General features: G+C 42.3%; 1 protein-coding gene across 1 annotated transcript; it reads right to left on the bottom strand.

Annotated features, from left to right (window-relative positions):
- Positions 1-2,435: 2,435 nt before the first annotated feature.
- Positions 2,436-12,434, bottom strand: LOC139317550 (vomeronasal type-2 receptor 26-like). The gene is made up of 5 exons (XM_070944645.1): positions 12,129-12,434; positions 9,656-10,510; positions 8,983-9,210; positions 3,621-3,747; positions 2,436-3,331 (listed from the first exon to the last, which is right to left on the bottom strand). Exons 1-5 carry the CDS (start codon positions 12,432-12,434, stop codon positions 2,436-2,438), a joined length of 2,412 nt encoding a protein of 803 aa, XP_070800746.1.
- Between the last annotated feature and the right edge of the window lie 9,310 nt (positions 12,435-21,744).

Here is a 21,744-nt window from a genome sequence, read left to right as displayed (position 1 = left end):
TCAAAAAACTACTAAGAAAGCTCATTAGTAGTCCTTAATTAGTAAATTAAGGTTTGTACAGACTTTGTGTATGCTGCGTTCTTTGGGGTCCGTAGCTGGGGCAGAAAATTGAGATGGACTGGTATACTCATATGCAAATTAAAGCAAGATATGAAAAAGATGCTAAATTATATGGTTTTTATTTCGAAATGATGGAACTGGGTAACATACTCATAGAAACAGATGAAAAAATAATCAGAAATATATATAACTATTTACTTAGTATTGAATTAGAAGAAGAACAAGTAAAAGAAACAATGATAGCCTTGGCAAAAAAATTTGGATACTCAATTGAGTTAGATAAATGGCAGCAGCTATGAGAAAGGAATTATAAATTAACAATGTCCACAGCATATAAGGACAATCAATATAAAATGTTTTATAGATGGCATATGCCATGGGGAAAACTGGCAAAAATGTTTAAAGATAAATCTGCAAAATGTTGAAAATGTAATCAGATACCAGGATCATACTATCATATGTGGTGGACATGTCCAGAAGTAAGAAATTATTGGATGAAAATCAAAACATGGTTAGAAGAAATGATACAACAACAGACAGATTTAAAACCTGAACTGTTTCTATTGGGTATTTTACCAGAGAAATTTAGTAAGGAGAACATATATTTGATTGTACATGTTATAACTGCAGCAAGGATAGTATTTGCGCAAAGATGGAAAGCGGAGACAATCCCTATGGAAGAAGAAATAATTAAGAAAATATTGGATTGTGCAGAAATGAATAGATTGACCTTGATAGTTAAAGAAAGAGAGGAATCGGAATACTTTAAAATATGGGGGCAATTCTATGATTGGTTGGAGAAGGGATATAGATAGGATAATGTTATAATGAAGAAAGAGGAGAAAGAAGATAGATAGATGTATTAATAGAACAGCAAGTATAAAAATGTATAAATTATTAATAGAAAATTAAGAAATGTGGGGAAAATGTTATAATTAAAGAAATGATAATATTAAGAAATGATAAATATCGGAGGAGTAAGAAAAAGACACAAAAGATGTACTCAGATGATACACTGAATGTTGGATTATGTATTCTATGTTTGTTTGTCTATAAGATAAAAAAAAAAACTTTTGATAAAAAGAAATCATTGGAATAACTTGCCTCCGGAAGTTGTGGGTGCTCCAACACAGGTTTTTAAGAAGAAATTGGACAACCATTTGTCTGAAATAGTATGGGGTTTCCTGCTTGAGCTGGGAGTTAGATAAGACCTCCAAGGTCCATTTCCACTCTGTTATTCTGTCATTTTTAATCTAGTTATATCATTCTACTTGACTTATTCTTTGTACTGGAAGTTAAGTTCATAACTGGGCTACAATTATAAAGACAGTTAAAGTTAGATCAGTCAGTGTCATAATTTTCAACATATTTTAATGCAAAGCACAGACTACTTTTTACATATTCTTAATTATTGTAATTCCATATTCTGAGAACTAAATGATTAAGCTAAACATTTTTAACAACATGACCAAAATGAATGGTCAATTTGCCAATCAATTTATCCACTATTAATATTTTAGAATATCAAGGACTATGTAATTGCTTATTGCCATCTCTACCTCCACATACAAAGTGGTATGTGGCAAATGAAAAGTAAAAATAAAATAAAAAATAAAATAAAAATCTATGATCTAAAAATAATAATTACAAAATACATTAAGGTTCTATAAAACTACATTTTCCCACAACCTACTCATAGTTCTGATTCATACTGGCATGTATTAATGAAACACTTCTACCCAGTTAGACCTAACTCCTATTCTCTTAATCTTGGGGGGGGGGGGGTGTCTATTATTATTCATTTATTTATGCTGCCTAGCTGCAAAGTCATGAGTTTTTCCTGTGTCTTTGGTTTCCTAACTATTTTGTCTAACAATAAGTATCACTTTTCCTTAAGCAGCCTGGGAAATAATCATATGCTGGAGCAAAGCTTAATTGAGCCAATGTCTATAAATTACTCAGATCTTTAGGAATTAGAAGGATTTACTTTGAGTAATGTTAACTTGATTCATTACTTAAATCCATTACTTGGATCCAAGAAATATATGTTGTTGGGAAAAGGAAATAAGGATAACTGGGTATGCAGAAGAAGGTACATTCTGAGAATCAAAGAAAACGGAATTCTGCTGTGCTATAGATACTTTGAGAAGGCATGGCTTAGTAGAAAAAGGCTGCCATAGGAAACAACAGCAGTCATGAAAGTGATCAGGGCAAGGCCTCAGCAAGTCCTTTAACTTCTTGGTAGTATCTGAAAGATCAAATGAGGTGATAGAGAATTCGGTTTAGAGAAAATAAATGTCACTTTGTATTATTTTGTTAGAGTAGGGGGGAGGGCTGCATTGAATCAATGAGAAAACTGAACGTCATATTCTGGATTATTTTTTTATTAAGTGTCCCTTTGTATTCAAATCAGGTCTCATAATAATAATATAGCACTTGGGGGAAAAGATGCAGCACAGTAATCCAGCTGCTGAAGCCAAAATGGAGAAGATCTCCACAGCCACCATGTATTTCCCCTTGGTACTCAAATAGGTGGGAACAAATGATATCCAGACACTACAAAAGACCAACATGCTGAAGGTGATAAATTTGGCTTCATTAAAGCTATCTGGTAACTTCCTAGCTAGGAAGGCCACAGTGAAACTGACAGCAGTCAAGAACCCCAGAAAGCCAAGCACTGTATAAAACATTGTGGTTGAACCTTCATTACATTCTAAGACAATTTCTTCAGCTATAGAGTGCATGTCAGAATCTGGGAATGGGGGTGAAATTGTCAGCCACACTGTACAAATGATAAATTGTGCCAGGGAGCAAAATAGGACCATAGAAAAAGCCAGTTTATTCCCCACCCATTTCCTCATTTTGGAACCTGGCCTGGTGGCCATGAAAGCAAGAACAACAAGGATTGTTTTCCCTAATATGCAAGAAAGGGCTACAGAGAATATGATGCCAAAAGCAGCTTGTCGCATGAAACATTTTGCTTGGCCAGGTTGCCCAATGAAGAGCAAACTGCAAAGGAATGAGAGCAGGAGAACAATGAAAAGAATGTAGGTGAGGCTCCTGTTGTTGGCTTTGACAATGGGGGTGTCCCTCTGTTTAATGAAAATCCCCAGCACCAAAGCTGTGATGAAAGAAAGGAAGAGACTAACACTGGCCAGGGTGATTCCCAGTGGCTCATTGTAAGACAGGAAGGTGGTTGTTTTTAGAATACAAAGATTTTGAGCCTTGTTTGGATATTGGTCTTCTGAACATCGAAAGCAGTCAACCGCATCTGCAAAAAACAAAACATCATGGTCAATTTCTAGAAATGCTCAGGTAGCAGGACTGAGAGTTAATTATTGGATTTAATATTTCCTAAATAAGTAATACCTATTTGTATTTAGTGGGAATCTGTAAATATGCAGATACTTACATATTGTTTGTGGTAACCCTTTCATTTTTAGTATTTATATAGCTATATCATTGGTTCGATCACCACATTAGAAGTCATTTATAGGAAGTTTGAAAATTAGCATTTTGAATCACAGTTAATGAATAGTTTTGCACGACATAGCTCTTACCCATCTGGTTTGAAATTTTCCCTTTTGCACATGGAAGGCAATCATAACAGCAAAATGGCTTCCCTTCTATTTTCATCTTCCTGGACCCAGAATGGCAATGGTCATTGCAAAGAGAAAGAGGTAGAACCTATCAAGAAGTGAAACCAGGATTTATTAAAACTGAAAAGTTTCAGAACATTGTATTTGGCTGTGGATTTTACTTTAACACAATGAACGTAGGATCTCGATGTCACAAAATTTCCTTCTGTTTTATAAAGTTCAGTCAGACCTTCCAACTTCATGAGGTCTTTTCTCCAAGAAGTTGAAAGGTCTGACTGAACTTTTTTTAAACTGACAGTCACATGGTCTTCTTTTGTTGCCCTGCACGCAAGAGAAAAGAGTTGGAGAGCTGGTTAGTGAGGGAATTGTGGTTGCTATGGAGTGGAAGTGAGGGTTTTGTATTATCATTGCTCTGGGATTGGGTGGAAGTGAGAATTTTGCACTATGATTGCTCATATGTAAGTAAGAACCAGTAAAAGAGGAATGGAAAAATCCCTATCTGTAGATCAGCGCTTTTCAGTCTTGGCAAGTTTAAAATGGGTGAACTTAATGCTGCCTTGGGAATTCTGGGAATTGAAGTCCATGCACCTTAAAGGTGCTAAATGTAGACAAATGTTAATCTTAGAGTAGGAGTTTGTGTTTATATTTTTTTACTTTCTTCTGTACCAAAGAAAGTTGGAAGTTATTCTTTTTCAGTTTTCCTTCTTTTCCTCTTTCTTTCCTATACTTTCACTCTTTTTCTTTCTTGAGCCTTTTCTTTTTTCAAATCTGATTTTATTTGTTTATCCCTTATCTTTGTTTTTTTGATGTATGAAGGACCTTTTACAAAATGAAAGTATGATGTTGATGTCCCAAAATTGCCTTCTGATTTAGAACAGTTATATTACGTGAATGTAAATATTTAGCTAGAATCAAACGTGAAGGTAGGAAGACTAAGAAAATAGCATCATTTAGCTATTATCCATAAGAACTTGTTTCACATGTATACATCAAGTGGAAATAGAGATGAATTATTCTTTTCCCCCAAATTTTAATTCTGTCCTCTTCTTTGGCCACAGCAGTGGCCAGGTGTTCTGTCTGGACCATGCATGGTTCCTCATATGGGATTCTCCCCTTGCCTTTTTCCTTCCCTTCCATGCCAGGAAGGGAAGCACCAATTGTTTTCCTTTGAGAACCCATGTCTTTCAAGAATTGATAGGAAAAGTAACAAAGTAAGAACAACAATTTCACCATTCTTCCTGTCATTTTGGACAAAGAGGGGACATTGACAGAATCCCCATCCATTATCCTCCTCCTCCTCCTCATCATCATCATCATCAGAGTTGGAAGGGATCTTGGAGATCTTCTAGTCAAACCCCCTGCTCAAACAACAGACCCTACACCATTTCAGACAAATGGGTGCCCAGTCTCTTCTTAAAAGCCTCCAGTGAGGGAGCACCCATAACCCCTGAAGGCCAGCTATTGATTGTTCTCATTCAGAAAATTTCTCCTTAGTTCTAGGTTGCTTCCGTCCTTGGCTAGTTTCCATCCATTGTTTCAGGTTTTGCCTTCTGGTGCTTTGGAAAATAAGTCGACCCTCTCTTCTTTGTGGAAGCCCTTCAAATATTGGAACACTGCTGTCATGTCACCACTGGCCTTTCTTTTCTAAATCTATACACCCATCTAGAGTATTTATTTCTCTTTCCTGCATTTCACTGCTGATCCTTTTTTTAAAAAAGAATTTCACAACTCCACTGCTGAAAATCATCCAAATAAACAAGAACAACAACAACAAGAATCATCATCATCATCCAGGCAGCTGTTCTGCCCCAGCTCCGGATTCCCGAGGATATTGACACACACCAACAGTCCTTATCAAATTTCTTAAGTAGCAAGAATAAACCAAAGTTTGGCAAAGGTTGGCAATCAGCCCAGAAAGCAAGATACGATAAGACTTTTCCAAAAATGCTCTGACGATAATTACAAGTTGTTTCTAGCAAGAAACTTACTAAAGGCATGTGACTTAAATAGGCTAAGGGAGTGGCCAATTATCCTCAAGCCTTACTCTCAAGGAGACCTCCTCCTCCTGAGTAGCCACTCCTGCCTTTTGGCAACCCTGCGTGCTCGAACATTGAGGAGAGGCTCCTCCATTTCGCTATCTCCACTTGAAGGAGCTTCTGGAGGTTCTGAAGGCCCTGACTGAGTCTCTGCCTCTGGCACCACATCCTCTTCAGCCTCCTCTCTGTCCAACGCTAGTGCCGGCTATGCCGGCTGCTGGCGCAACACCACACCAGCCTCCGCGTCGTCGGGATCAGCCACGATCTGCGCAGGCCGCTGGCGGGCCACAACAGCAGCCCAGATGAAAGACCATTGAAGAAAGAAAGCAGATGGTGGGGGGGGGGCATACTTGCCAGAGTAAACCAGCATACACATGAAAGATAGCAGATGGGGGAACCTTTGCTTTTGATATGGGGAAATAAAGCATGATTAGAAATTGCCTTCCCAGCACCTTAGGATAGGCTGAGGACAATCATACTATTTCCAGTGTACCTAAAATGGGAGGTGGACATTCATCTGTTGCTGAAGAAAAGAAGAATGGTGGTTCATCCCTCATCTTGAAAGTAAAAGAGAAAAATAATGTTTTTAAAACAAATAAGAAAAAAAGTATAACAAGTAGCTGCAGGCTTGTTTGAACATACAACTGAAAGTAATAAAGGAAAGGATGTTGAGGTTGTTTCCAAGGACTCAATAACAAGCAAAGTGGAAAATACACAGAAGACATGTAGAAGAGATTATCTCTAGGAAAGAAACCAAACCACAACTTTTTAAAAAGGGAAGAAGAATGAGGATATTTTGGTGACAAGTTTCAAAGATGGCCTTGCCATCTATAATGCATGTCTTGGAAATAAGGACACTGAGGATAAAGAAGAAAGAAAAAGATAGATAGCTGTATATGATGCAGACGAGGCAAGACAAGAAACAATGGATGGAAATTAACCAAGGAGAGAAGCAACCAAGAACTAAGGAGAAATATCAAAACAATGAGAGTAATCAACCAATGGAACAGCGTGCGCGCCTTCAGAAGTTGTGGGTGCTCTTTCAAAAAGTGACTGGACAAACAACTTGTTCAATTAGTTCAAGTGGTTGGATTAAAAGACCTCCAAGATCCCTTCCAGCTCTATTTTGATAGATAGATAGATTGATTGATTGATTGACTATTTTATGGCAATACTACCTATAATATAGGAATCTCTCCAGACTTCTTGTTTTCCTTGGGAAACAGATAAATAAAATTCCATGGAGCTTAGGAGGATGCGGGTCCTTGATTGCTTGTAACTTTGCAATGATTCAAGGCTAATTCCCTGCTTGATTCCTTCTTTCTCCCTGGCTGGGCATTTCCAAGTCAGGATAATCAATCACTGGATCAAATAGAGGTTGACTGTTCCCCAGAAACAAAGATTTGCAAATGGAAACGTGAAAATCTGGACATGCTATTTAAGAAAAGAGAAGATTAGAATTCAAATTGAGCCGAATCTTTATTGTATCTTGATTTTATTTGTGCATACGGCCACCAGTCAATGTCTGTACCCATCTCTTTTAGTTTTTGCCTCGTTCTTAGTTCCCCCCGGTTGTTTAACAATTAATTTAATTAATTTAATTCAATTTGAATTCCAAAAAGGTCAAACCAAATTAGATAAAATTTTGCAAGGGACACAGGAGAAATTGATCAAAAAAAATTTACAATTACTTATGAGGATTTAAATTAGAAGAAGAGGTAGTGAAAGAAAATATGATAACCTGGGCAAAAAATTTCGGTTATAGTATTCAATTAGACAAATGGGAAAAACTATGGAAAATAAATTATAAATTGACAATGTCTGTATCCTATAAAGAAAATCTCTATAAAATGTTTTATAGGTGGCACTTGCCACCAGCCAGATTGGCAAGAATGTTCCCCGGCACGCCATCAACATGTTGGAAATGCAATCACCACAAAGGCACCTATTACCATATGTGGTGGACCTGCCCAATGGCGAAACAATATTGGCAAAGGATCAAAATACAAATAGAGGAAATAACACACCAAAAGATAGAACTAAGACCAGAAATCTTCCTATTAGGCATAGTGAATGGACACTACGAAAAAGAAACAACATATTTAATTATACATATGATAACAGCAGCACGAATACTATACGCGCAACACTGGAAGAGTAGTGATATACCAACATCAGATAAAGTAATCAATAAAACTATGGAACGTGCGGAATTAGATAGACTCACAAAGGAATTACAAAATAGGGAAAACATGACTTTTACCTAGTATGGGAAAAATGGTATAGTTGGTTGAAAGATAGGAAAGAGATGAAGCAATAGGAAGTAAACAAAATGACCAAATATAGTTTGATGGAAACAAAGAACAGACATAGGTCAACAAAGATCTATAGTAGATAGACAAAAGGGAACGACCAAATAAGGAAGAGTCAAAATACAAAGAGAAATGTATATTACAGTTGCGACAAACTGGACATGTATTGAAATAGATGTTTATGTTTTTGTTTTGTACGTTTCATTGTTCTGTTTAGTTTGTACTTATAAATAAAAATTGGAAAAAAGAAAAGAAAAGAGAAGATTAAGGGAAAATGTTATTTTTTGTGGGGAAAATCAACGTTCAGATGAATGGGACTGTTTAATAGACAAATTGAAATATTTCATATGTCTCATTATTAATTTGTGAATTATATGATAAATAGCTTTAATTACTTTAGCAGCTTTCAAATATATTTTTAAACTAGACAAGCTTGAAATGCCAGCAGAAATAGATAGCAGCTATTGGATTAAATTCCGCTAAAACCATAAAGATTTAACTTATTTTTTTTTTTTTTTTTTTTAATTTGATTTATATGCCGCCCTTCTCCGGAGACTCAGGGCGGCTTACAATGCGTTAAGCAATAGCCTTCATACTTTTGTATATTTATACAAAGTCAGCTTATTGCCCCCACAAACTGGGTCCTCATTTAACCTACCTTAGAAAGGATGGAAGGCTGAGTCAACCTTGAGCCTTGGAGAGATTCGAACCAGCAGTAAATTGCAGGCAGCTGTGTTAATAACAGGGTGCTTTAAACCACTGTAGTACCAAGGCTCTTATGTTGTATAACTTATGTTGCTATAGTGATATATACGGTGATTTAAGGTTTTTATTTCAAAATTTCTGGTCATTATTTCTTCATCTTTGCAGTTTTTGGCCTGACAATTTTAAGAGTAAGGTCCATTTGAATCAATAATTCTGGAAAAAAGAAGGGAAGGGGAAGAATACACAGTTTGAAATCAGAGCAGGAAATACCTGGTTAAACATGGTAGGCCAGGTGATGTCTTGTGCAGAAATGGTGAATAGCTTATTTGGAGAAGCTGCTGGGTCGATCTTTCCAACTTTGACTTTAACAAAGGTCTTGTTTGGGAATGTGACCCAGTTGATAATGTCAAATCCAGTATTTAAATCCCCATTTTCATTAAAGGAAATTTTCTCTCCTGCAGTGTTATTAAATGACATGGTTCTCAAATAGTGATGTAACTAAAATGAAGCAAAGGTTGGTAATTAACAAGAAGGGGAGGGGAGGGGAGGGGAGAAGGAAAGGGAGAGGGAGAAGGAGAAAAAAGGAAGGGAGGGAGGGAGATCAATTTCAATGGTATTAAGTTATGGATATTGATTTAATACAACTGAGTACATTAATGGAATTAGTGTTTGTTAACTCCTCATCCATGTTTCTCCCCTGCCACAGGTGTTTTGAACCTGTTCCAAACAGCCACATATTGCTGCGTCTTAATCCTTTCCTCCATATTGTTGTATCATTGTTGTGGCCTTATTATCTATTCACAGTTACAAAGGTTTCTCTAGGTCCCAAAAGGATATGGAAAACGGAGTAGCAGGAGACTTAAAATCATAAGTGTCATTGGTGTATCCATTAGAGTAGGGCAGAGCACTGCATTAGAGAGAAGAGCAATGGGTCACTTATTACCTGCCATGCCTTTTGAGTCAAAATAATTTCTCTCCCAACTTCTGACCTTGTCCCGTGTTTGAGGGAAAACATGGCTTGTAAAGCATGTGCCACAGCATAAACTGCATTGTAGATGCTGTAACTCTGTCCAGTCATGGTGGTGTCAAACACAGACTTAGGTAGATTCTCCAACTTCTCTTCTCCAGTGCACAGCTTCCCAGCATCTTCATCTAACTTATCTTTAGGAAAAGAGCATTCAAAAGCCTCTTTCCAGAACAGTCTCATTAAATCATCTTCCGCTTCTGACGTTGGGTTTCTCATCTGAAGGAATTTATTAAATCCAGAAATCTCCTTGGAAGAAACTTCAAAACTTATAACACCATGGAAGACATCCATACCCCTGGTTTTTTGAAAGGGAAGGAATGTAAACTCCATCTGGGCTGGCATTATCCAAACTTTATCTTTTTTCTCGATGGGCATATCTTCAAATTCTGTATAATAGGGCAACATTCTAACAATGACGGTGACTTGGTTTTCACAATATAGGATAATGACATTGGTAGTGCTCTTCATGATAACAATGTACATTTTACTAAAATCTTTAAAGGCTGCTGTGATGTCATTAGAAAATGTTTCCTTGGCCATCTCTCCTATGAACTCAAAGCAGATACCTTGTTGGGAAAACAACGGAACAGAATTTTGAATGAATCTGTCTCCACTCTCATTACGCTGGAGAATCAACCCAATCCATGTCCACCTAAAATACAACAGCAACTGGAGAATACCCACAAACTGTTGGTCACCATCTGGGAAAAAGCGATGGAAGAAAGCTGCTTGTATCTGGTCATCTCTCATAGGAGAAGATCCATATATCAGCTAAATGTAGAAAAAAAGGGGGGGAGGGGAGATATGATTTTCCAAAATTAAGTATTGATTATTTTTGAAAAATATGTTTTTAATTCATGATCTTTATTGTAAACATTAATGCAAGCATTAAAAGATATCTACCCTGTTTTCCCCAAAATAAGACATGCCCTGATAATAAGCCCAATTGGGCTTTTGAGTCATGGCAATAAGGCCAAGCGCTTATTTCAGGGTTCAAAAAAAAATATAAGACAGGGTCTTATTTTTGAGGAAACACAGTAATCTTAAAACCTTAAAACATGGTTGTTTCGCCAGGCTGGCCTGGACTGAATGGGGTTTTAATGGGAATTTTAGTTTCTTTTATTGTTTGAATTTTATTCTGGACTTCTTGTTGCTTATTGCTGTGAGCCGCCCTGAGTCCTTGTGGAGAAAGGGTGGCATATAAGTCCGATAAAATAAATAAATAAATAAATAAATCTTGTTCATAAAAAACTGATGTTTAGAAATAGTATAATTGCAAAGCTGAAGACTGAAATGCATTAATTTGTGACCGAGATAGCAGAGATGGTAAAATCGACAGCTTTAATTAAAGGGAACAATTAACTTAATTTCTTTCCACTTGGAAACCACTTCTGAATTTACACTTAAAATGGAAAAAAAAAATGAAACTTTGATTTTAGATTTTGATGATTTGATCAACTTTGTTGTTATAGAAATGCATTAACTGGAAATGTAAAGAAAAGGTTGAGGTTGTAGTTTTTTCGTATACCCTAATGCTATTAAAAAAATCAGAAAACAGTTTTATCATATAATAGACTTTAATAAAAACAATTAAAAGAAGAATGTTATAACCATCTAATTCAGGAAATGTTATAACCATCTCAGAATTGATTCTCCCTAATTCACTGAAGTGTAAAAGCAGCTGAGGGGAGAAGCACTTTTAGGTGGGCAAGATTGATGTCAATCATTTGAGGTAATCCAGACCATGAAACCACAATCTTACAAGTCTGAAAGCATTTCCCTCCTACTGGTTTCACCTACAAAGTTACATTCATCAATCATCAATATGATGAATAATGTGGTGGCGACCATGTGGCAGATATGTTTAGGTACTATACTCGATTTACTACTAAATCTGAATCCAAACTAACTAAAACGCTATGATTCCTTAATTTATAAATACACTTAATAGAAATGTTAATGCACTGTATTTTCATCAATAATTTTTCTCACCATCTTTTAATAATAATATTAAGTATTCATGGACTTGATTAACCCTAACCCTAACCCTAACCCTAACCCTAACCCTAACCCTAACCCTAACCCTAACCCTAACCCTAACCCTAACCCTAACCCTAACCCTAACCCTAACCCTAACCCTAACCCTAACCCTAACCCTAACCCTAACCCTAACCCTAACCCTAACCCTCCCTCCCTCCCTCCCTCCCTCCCTCCCTTCCTTCCTTCCTTCCTTCCTTCCTTCCTTCCTTCTTTCCTTCCTAGAGTTAATTCTGAGATGCTTTTTCAAAGATTTTTTTTAACCAGATCATTTTCTAGGCTACAGTTCTTCCTCCTATCCTTCAAAGTTATTGTCACAGCCTATGATATGTATTTCAAGAGCAAATCTTACCTGGGGCATCTTGTAGACATTCAAAACATTTGCCATGAAGGGACAGATGTGAGAGTTAGGTCCTGCAATAACAGATACTGCCCAGTCCTTAGTATCACACTTATAATTGGAGATAAATCTGTCCCGTGTTGAGAGGAGCTCCATTGAAGCCAAGTAGGTCCATCTTGCCATGAAATAACTGTTAGAGAGGTGCATACCCAGACTCATGTTGAATAAAATGTGATTGTTTTCACTGATCTCCTTTACAGCAAAAACCAAGGCCAGGATATGTTGGTAGTTCTGTAGAAAAAATCTACACAGATACATTACAAATCATATTTATTCTCTTAAAGAATGCCGCATACTTTCTTTACAATTCAGCTAAATGCTATGCAGAAAAAAACAGATTGTATAGTACCATGCAAGAAATCATGTAAGTGCATTAGAACCCCAAAGTTTTTCCCATTGCCACAGATGGATTGAATTATGGAATTAATTTATAAATTAATAACCAACATACATACATACATACATACATACATACATACATACATACATATATATATATATATATATATATATATATATATATATATATATATATAGAGAGAGAGAGAGAGAGAGAGAGAGAGAGAGAGAGAGAGAGAGAAATTTTACAGTCTTCTAAAACATTATTTTTCGATCAAAGGGAAAATGGTCTTGGACAAAACATTATTTTTCTAAGTCAGGTGTTATGATTCCTAAAAAGTATTCACTAGGAAACTGATGGATTGCTTGAAGGAATATTAATAATAACATTATGATTCACCTGTAATTGGATATTGTAAAAGTACACCTTGGGTACTTTTATGGGTAGCGGAAGAAAATGTATTTTGAACCTTACTCGAGAACAAACGGTATAACAGAGTTGAAAGAGCCTTGGTGGCGCAGCGGACTAAAGTGCTGTTAAATAGCACTTAGCTGCCAGCTGCCTGCAATTACTGCAAGTTCAAATCTCACCAGGCTCAAGGTTGACTCAGCCTTCCATCCTTCCGAGGTAGGTAAAATGAGGACCCGGATTGTGGGAGTAATAAACTGACTTTGTATAAAAAAAAACACCACTTAGAGGGGGCCAAAAGCCCTACTAAGCAGGTATATGCAAAAGTATGAAGGCTATTGCTTAATGCATTGTAAGCCGCCCTGAGTCTCTGGAGAAGGGTGGCATATAAATAGAACCAATAAACAATAAATACGTAAATAAAGGGACTTTGGAAGTCTTCTCGTCCAACCCACTGCTCAAGCAGGAAACCCTGTGCCATTTCAGACAAATGATTATCCAATCTATTCTTTAAAAATCCCATTGTTGAAGCACCCACAACTTCTGGAGGCAAATTGTTTCACTGGTTAAATGTTCTCACTGCCAGGACATTTCTCCTTAGTTCTAGGTTGCTTCTCTCCTTGATTAGTTTCCACTCACTGCTTCTCCTCCTCACTCACTTACAAGGAAGCTGTAGCAACAAAGATTGGGGCTGTTAATACACAGTGTTTTTTTCCTTCAACATTACAGATTTAAGCTCCTCAACTCCTGTGCCTAAAGTGGATGTAAGTAAAGCAAGCTAGAGAATTTTCTCTTTATTCTAGGTTGTTTCTCCCCTTGATTAGTTTCCACCCATTGCTTCTTGTCCTACATTCAGGTGCTTTGGAGAATTGGTTGACCCCTCTTCTTTGTGGCAGCCCCTATGATATTGGAACATTGTAACATGTCCTTCTTTTCATTAAACTAGATATACCCAATTCCTGCAACCGTTCTTCATATGTTCCACACAAGTGATGTATGGAACTCTTTTTCTGGAATCACTTATCCTAGGAAGAAATGTAAATGTTTCATTGGGGCAGCCCTACATTTGTACTCCATACATGCTAAACAAACAAATTAAAAGTCCTACAAAATGCCATTGTTCCCTAATATTCAGAAGAAAAATTAAACTTTTAAAGGTTGACATTCGATTAGCTATAAACAGTGTTTCAATAGTAGAGCGCTGAAGATTCATTCCACAGAAAGAAAATGAATATAGAATTTGAACAAAAGCAAATGGGGTTAAATCTGTCTTAAACATGTGCATATGTATGTGTGTTTGTAATTTATTTGCCAGGTAAAATGTATCAGTTGAAATCTGTTATGTCCTTATAAGGACATCTGCCCGGATTGGCCACCAGCCACCGGGCGGGAAAGTTTGAATCCCTGTCAGGGGCGGTGCGACTGCCGGAGCGAATATAAGGAGAGCTCCGGCAGCGCAGTTCCAGTCTTGTCTTGTCTGTTACTTGTAACTAATAAAGTTACTTAATGTATCGAGCTGGTCACGTCTTCATTTCCTGCGCCTGATCTAACACTGGCGATGAAGGACTAGAGAAGAGAACCTGAGCAAGACTCGTGGCACGATCGCCAACCGAGCTGAAGTCACTAAACCACAGCGACCTTCAGAATGGCAAACCCGCAAGCTCCGATTGCCGCGCTGAACCCATTCGACCCGGCACGAGAGAAATGGAGGTCGTACATGGTCCGATTCCGGAAATTCCTGCAAGGGAACGGCTACCAGAACCTCGACGACGAGCAGAAAAGAGCCCTCTTCCTGGCTCACTGCGGATCCGATGTCCTGGAGATGGCAATTGACCTCGTGGCGCCCAGGGACATTGAGGAGATGTCCTGGAATGACCTGCAGGAAGTCCTACAGGAGCACTACGCACCCACAGGCACCCCGATCGCCAACAGGTTCACCTTCCAACAGAGAAACCAGCGGGAAGGTGAATCCATCAAAGAATTCGTGGCAGTGCTCCGCCAAATCGCTGCCAACTGCGAATTCGACAACGTGGATAATGCCATCCAAGACCGCGTTGTTTTCGGAATGAGGGATGTGGGCCTGCAGAAGAAATTCCTGAGCCGAAAGAGGATCCCGCTCAAGGAAGTTCTCGACGAAGCCACAGCGGCCGAAACGTCCGAGAAAGCAGCAGCCGCGATGGTAAAGGCAAGAGGGATCCACAAGATCCACAAGTCCGGCCTGAACTCATCAGATGACTCGACCACACCATCAGAGTCTGATGAGGAAATGGCCGTCCACAAGGTTTCCCGCCCCCCCAGGCGGGAAAACCCTCAACATGGTGACCGGGGAGAACGTTGCAGCAGTTGCAAAGGCGACCACCCCAGGGCAACCTGCAGATGGAGAGACGCAACCTGCCGCCGATGCCTGAAGAGGGGACACATCGCCGAGGCCTGCAGAGCAACAGATCCAGCCCCGGAACCGCCCAGGCCAAGATTCCGCGAGAACCGCAGAGAAACCCAGAGGACATCCAAACGGTCCTCGAACCAGTCCCGGCGCGGAGAAGAAGAATATCCCCACAACAGAGCAGTGCACCAGACCACCATCGCCCACACGAGCGACGAAGGAACCACCAAGTTCCACGTGACACTGTTGGCAGAGGGGTCACCGTGCAAGATGGAAGTAGACTCCGGGTCCGCCTACTCCATCATGGACTGGCAGCATCTGCAGCAGCTGAAGCCATCCTGCAAGAAGACCCAGCTGAAACCCCCGAAGTCGAGGCTCGTGGACTTCAGCGGAAATCCCATTGGAGTCCTGGGCAGAACCACCATCCACATCCAATACAAGGACTTCCAAAGAGAGCTGCCCATCACAATCATGGAGAACAGCTGACCGAACCTGTTAGGAGTGGAGTGGTTTAAGCCGCTGGGGCTTTCCATCGAAGGCATCCACCAAATTCAAAGGGATGAACTCGACAACCTCATCGAAGAGTTCAAATAAGTCTTCGATGATAAGCTGGGGAAATTTGTGGGAAGGCCAATCTCCTTTAATCTGGACAAGGGAATCACCCCAATTAGACTTAAGCCCCGCCGGGTTCCGTTTGCCCTGCGGCCGAAAGTAGACGAACAGCTGGATAAGCTGATCGCCCAGGGCGTCCTGGAACCGATCGATCATGCCTCATGGGAGACCCCCATTGTGACCCCACTGAAGCATGATGGGTCTGTGCGCATCTGCGCCGATTACCGTTGTACCATCAACAAGGCGTTGGCACAGAGCGCATACCCAGTCCCAGTAGTGCAACATCTGCTGCATTCCCTGGGATCTGGCTCAATTTTTGCGAAACTGGACCTGGCCCAGGCTTACCAGCAACTGCCAGTGGACGAAAAAAACGGCGGAGGCACAAACAATTGTCACGCACAGGGGGGCATTCAAATGCAACCGCCTCCAATTTGGAGTCAGCGCTGCCCCCGGCATTTTCCAATCTATGATGGAACGCCTTCTCCAAGGCGTTCCAGGGGTGGTGCCTTACTTTGACGATGTGCTTATCTCCGGAGACTCACGAGCACAACTCCTTGAAAGGCTCAGGCTTGTCCTGCAGCGATTCAAGGCTAAGGGCTTGAGGGTCAGGCGTGATAAGTGCATCCTAGGAGTACAGGAAGTCGAGTTCCTGGGCTATCTCATAGATAGTACTGGCATCCACCCCACCAAATCAAAAGTGAAAGCAATCCATGAAGCTCCAAGCCCAAAAAACAAAACGGAACTTCAGGCATTCCTTGGGTTGCTTAACTTCTATGCCATCTTTCTTAAACAGAAAGCCACCGTTGCTGAGCCACTCCACCGCCTGCTGGGGAAAGCGGCTTCCTGGAAGTGGGGCCCAGAAGAGGAAGCGGCATTCCGAGCCATAAAAGGACTATTAACTTCCAAAAGCGTCCTCATCCAGTACAATGAGACGCTACCCATCAAGCTAACCTGCGACGCGTCGCCCTACGGGGTGGGGGCAGTCCTCAGCCACGAACTACCCAATGGCTCAGAAGCCCCCATAGCATACTTCTCGAAGACCATGTCCGGCGCAGAACGTAACTACAGCCAGCTGGACAAAGAAGCCCTGGCCATCGTAGCAGGAGTGAAACGCTTCCATGAATACCTCTATGGGAGACGTTTCACCATAGTCACCGATCACAAGCCACTCCTGGGGCTCCTCGCAGGCGACCAACCCACCCCGACCTTCATGTCCCCGCGGATGACGAGATGGGCCATCTTCCTAGCCGGCTACTCCTATAGGCTCGTGCACCAGCCAGGCACAGCCATAGGAAACGCCGACGCGCTGAGCAGATGCCCATTGAAGGATCCAGTAGAAGACCCAGCCCCCACGCTCCACCTATTCCACATAGATGACGACGCCAGCTGTCCAGTCTCGTCCGCAGATGTGGCCGTCCACACCCAAAAGGACCCCACACTCCGCCAAGTGAAGTCCTGGATCCTCAGGGGGTGGCCATCGGAGAAGACGGGGGAGAGGTTCAGCCCGTTCGCCAGGAAGCAGAAGGAGCTGTCCACCATGAAGGGCTGTTTGCTATGGGGAGACAGGGTGCTGATCCCAAGCACTCTGCAACGGCGGACGCTAGAGACTTTACATAAAGGGCATCCGGGCATCGTCCGCATGAAGGCCCTGGCACGGAGTTACGTCTGGTGGCCCTCACTGGACAGAGACATTGAGGATTGGGTCTCCAGATGTAACCCGTGCCAAGAAGTACGCCCAGCGCCACCACAAACCGAGACAGCGAAGTGGGAGACCCCCAGCAACCCCTGGTCGAGGATCCACATCGACTTCGCGGGTCCGATGCAAGGGCGACACCTCCTCATCGTGGTAGATGCCTTCTCTAAGTGGCTCGAGGTGGTACCCATGGTATCTACCACAACAGAAGCAACGATCCGAGCCCTGCGCCGCCTTTTCGCCACTCATGGACTACCGGATGTGCTGGTCTCCGACAACGGGCCCCAACTCACATCCCTGGCCATGGAATCATTCCTGGCAGGACTGGGCATCCGCCATGCCCTGTCTGCCCCATACAGGCCGGCTGGGAACGGACAAGCGGAACGGATGGTGAGACTCACCAAGGAGGCACTCACCAAGATGGGCACGGGAGACTGGCAGGAACGGATAGACAACTTCCTCCTCACCCAGCACATCACGCCGCATGCCACCACCCACAAGAGCCCAGCCGAACTGCTGATGGGCAGAAGGTTGAGGTCACCCTTGGACCGGCTGCACCCCAATACAGCCCAGAAGTGACCGCAACCGCCAGCCGCCCGCTTCGCGCCTTCAGCAAGGGAGATTCAGTTTTCGCGCTGAATTTCAACGGCTCTCCTAAGTGGCTGAAGGGGAAGATAGACAGCACAACTGGCCTGAAGTCCTACACCGTGGAGCTGGAAGATGGACAGGTCTGTAGACGTCACATCGACCAGCTCCGGAAAAGGTGGGGGGGAGCACACGAAAACCAGCCTGACGAGGGAGGCCTACAACACCGAGACGAGGTAGGCCTACAACACCCCGGCGAGGTAGGCCTACAACACCCAGACGAGGTAGGCCTACAACACCCAGACGAGGTAGGCCTACAACACCCCGACGAGGTAGGCTTACCACACCCCGGCGAGGCAGACCACCGCCATCCCAGCAAGGCCGGCCAAGCACACTACCAGGCACTGTCACGTCGACAGTCCAACGAGGTAGACCGGGGCCAGCCACATGGGGGATGGCAACACCAACCCAGCGAGGTGGGCACCCGGCACGACAGGGCAAGGGACTACCAACCCAGTCCCCGAGTAGACCGGGACCTGCCCAGAGGGGAAGCATCGCACCCCGCCAGTGAAGGCAGCCAACGCCAGCCCGGCCAGGGAGACCTCCGTTCCAGGCGAGTAGACCGGGACCTAGCCAAGACGGGCACCCCACTACCCATGGGTGAGGGTGGCATATGACTCCCCGGCGAGGGGGACCCCCGCCCAACACAGAAGACAGCCCGGCAACAACAACCCGACCCAGACGACCCCAGTCACCAACCGGCGGTAGACCAGGGACTAGGACGAAGGGAAAGCCAACAACAACCCGGCCAGGGAGATCTGCACCACCCCGGCAGGGGAAACCTCCGCCGATCCACAGAGGTAGCCACTCAACAACAGCCCGGCCAGGTCGACCGCCGCCGACCCGACGGGGTAGGCCAACACCAGCCCAACCAAGGGGACCTGCGCCACACCTGCAAGGTCGGACAACGCGACACGAGACAACACCACCCACAGCTGGCAGACCAGACCCGAGGGCACCGATCCGGACCACCCACCAAACAACAACCAGCCAAACCGCAGCCGAACCACGGTACCCGGGAGACTGGGGAGGAGCAAGTGACAGCCTGGGACTTACCGAGACTCAGACGCTCTTCCCGGGTCGGAACCGAGCAGCCGCGATGAGACGACAGATCCACAGGCCAGGAGGAAGACCATCAGAACCAGCCATCAAAGGTCTGCGGTCTGGCCGGAGGCGCTGAGGGTGACCCCGCACACTCGCCAGCCGAACCGAACCCGGTTCCGGGGAGGGAACCAGGAGACACAGAAGCCCCGTCCGTCCAGGTCGGGGACGAGGAAGAAGTGAGACTGCGCAGGTCAACTAGGGTGCCGAGGCGTCCTACGTACCTGCGTGATTACGTGACTTTTATTGATGAAGATTGACAGTTCCCGGACTAAGGGGGGAGGAGTGTTATGTCCTTATAAGGACATCTGCCCGGATTGGCCGCCAGCCACCGGGCGGGAAAGTTTGAATCCCTGTCAGGGGCGGTGCGACTGCCGGAGCGAATATAAGGAGAGCTCCGGCAGCGCAGTTCCAGTCTTGTCTTGTCTGTTACTTGTAACTAATAAAGTTACTTAATGTATCGAGCTGGTCACGTCTTCATTTCCTGCGCCTGATCTAACAAAATCCATTTCTATTAGCTTAAGAATGAAGGAACTAACCAGCAAGAAACCAGGAGAAATAATTTCTGCTGTAAGCAATACCACTAGTTAACTCAGTCCAGGCATCTGCTTAGAGAAAGATATCTGGTTTGAGACATGCTACAGCTAAAAAAAGAAAGTCTTTACATGAACTCATCAACCAGTTCTTCAGATGGATGTCTTCAGAAATCCACTCGATCAGATGGCATGTAGAACTGAGAGATTATCCCAGCTATCGTGAAATCTCCTGGCAGAAAATACTTGTGCTTAATAAATTGAGGTTTCCCCCACGGCACATGCTTTAGTACGAGAAATAAAGCATGTAACCCCTGGAAATAGGACTGCTATTACTGCCAGGAAAAATACCATTTTTTCAAGAAGATTTTCATTACCAGATAACAACCAGTTCCACTTGCAACAATGAAACATTAAAAAGAGAAGGTCTCATTATTCAGAATAGTCTGCATATATATTCTTTCCCAGAATGTGACATTTCTAGCCCTCTGGCTCCACAACTAATAGCACCTCTCAGTCATCACCTGGTTTTTTTTGGGGGGGGGGGTTGTCCCTTGGACATCCCTAAGGATTTGAGAAGAAGTTGCATTACCGAGACTCTGCTGGTAATTATAAGAGAAATTGATGGATGTTCAGTGAAGCTCCTTAGAGGCTTTGAGTAAGAAATAGGATGATGACATCCATGGGCTCAGAACCAAAGGGCCCATAACTGACAATTATATAGGAGCTAGAAGGAAAAAAACAATTCCAATGAAAAAATTATCATTAAACAACATTGTGCTAATTCTGTGGCTGTAAAAATGGAATTCTCTGGAACAATAGAATACTGACTTCCACCCTGATGAATTTTTGGAAGCACATTAAAAAATCCCTGATCCAAAAATCCAAAGACAGGTGGACCCATCCTGTTGTAGACTTCCACACACACCCCTTTATTCTATTGGGAAAGTCTTTAAGTTCTTCAGTTATTGTATTTGTAATTCAATTTTATTATGACATTTGGTTTAAATGTCGTAATATTTATTTATTTATTTATTTATTTATTTATTTATTTATTTATTTATTTATTACATGTATTTATATGCCGCCATTCTCCCGAAGGACTCAGGGTGGCGAACACAAGTTAAGAAACAAGTACAATAAAATCATAATTTAATCCAAATAATTAATTAGTAGTAAATAATAAAGCCTGGAATCAGTCACAGCCTATTTGTTTGAAAAGCCAAGTCTTCAAGTCCCGACGGAAGGAGCGGAGATCAGGAGCCGTCCGGAGCTCAGTAGGTAATTCATTTCAGAGGGTGGGAGCACCCACAGAGAACGCCCTACCCCTGGGCACAGCAAGGTGACATTGGCTCGCTGTCGGAACCCTGAGGAGAGCGGCCCTATGTGAGCGAACAGATAATAATAGGAGCAGGTCTGTAAGTTTCTTAAAGTCCTTTGGGATTGGAGCAGTGTTGTAATGCCTCATAACTAAGCAAATAATAAAGAAATACTGTAGATATAGATATAGATGATATAGATATAGATGATATTGATAAATTGATTTATTGATATATTGATATATATAGATATATGCCATATTTTTCAGGACTATAAAATGCTCTGAAGTATAAGACACACCTAGCTTTTGGGGAGGAAAACAAGAAAAAAAAATCTACCTCTGACTCTGCCTCCCAGCAATTTGCCTCCTTGCATCAAAGAGCAAACAGCATGGTCAGGTTCAGCACAGACTGATTTAACACAAAAAGCTGATTGGCGGTTGGATCTGCCTCCTGGAATACCTCCTATCAGCTGTTCCAGGCTGCGGGGATCACTGCCACCGATTGGTGCTGGTGCTGCCCATCACTGCTGCC

Source organism: Pituophis catenifer, unplaced genomic scaffold (genome assembly GCF_029215685.1).
Source record: "Pituophis catenifer annectens isolate HBS135680 unplaced genomic scaffold, rPitCat1.0.hap2 SCAF_5, whole genome shotgun sequence".
Lineage (NCBI taxonomy): Eukaryota > Metazoa > Chordata > Lepidosauria > Squamata > Colubridae > Pituophis > Pituophis catenifer.
Note: the sequence above shows the minus strand (reverse complement) of the source record. Positions and strands in the feature narration are given on the sequence as shown.

Bases quoted from the DNA above. Each gene is read 5' to 3' on its own strand.
- LOC139317550 (XM_070944645.1), bottom strand. From the start codon at position 12,434: ATGTATCTGTGTAGATTTTTTCTACAGAACTACCAACATATCCTGGCC. The intron at 10,511-12,128 runs GTAAGATTTGCT...TTCTACATTTAG, and splicing joins ATGTCTACAAGATGCCCCAG to CTGATATATGGATCTTCTCC. The intron at 3,332-3,620 runs GTAAGAGCTATG...TGTTTTTTGCAG, and splicing joins GAAAATTTCAAACCAGATGG to ATGCGGTTGACTGCTTTCGA.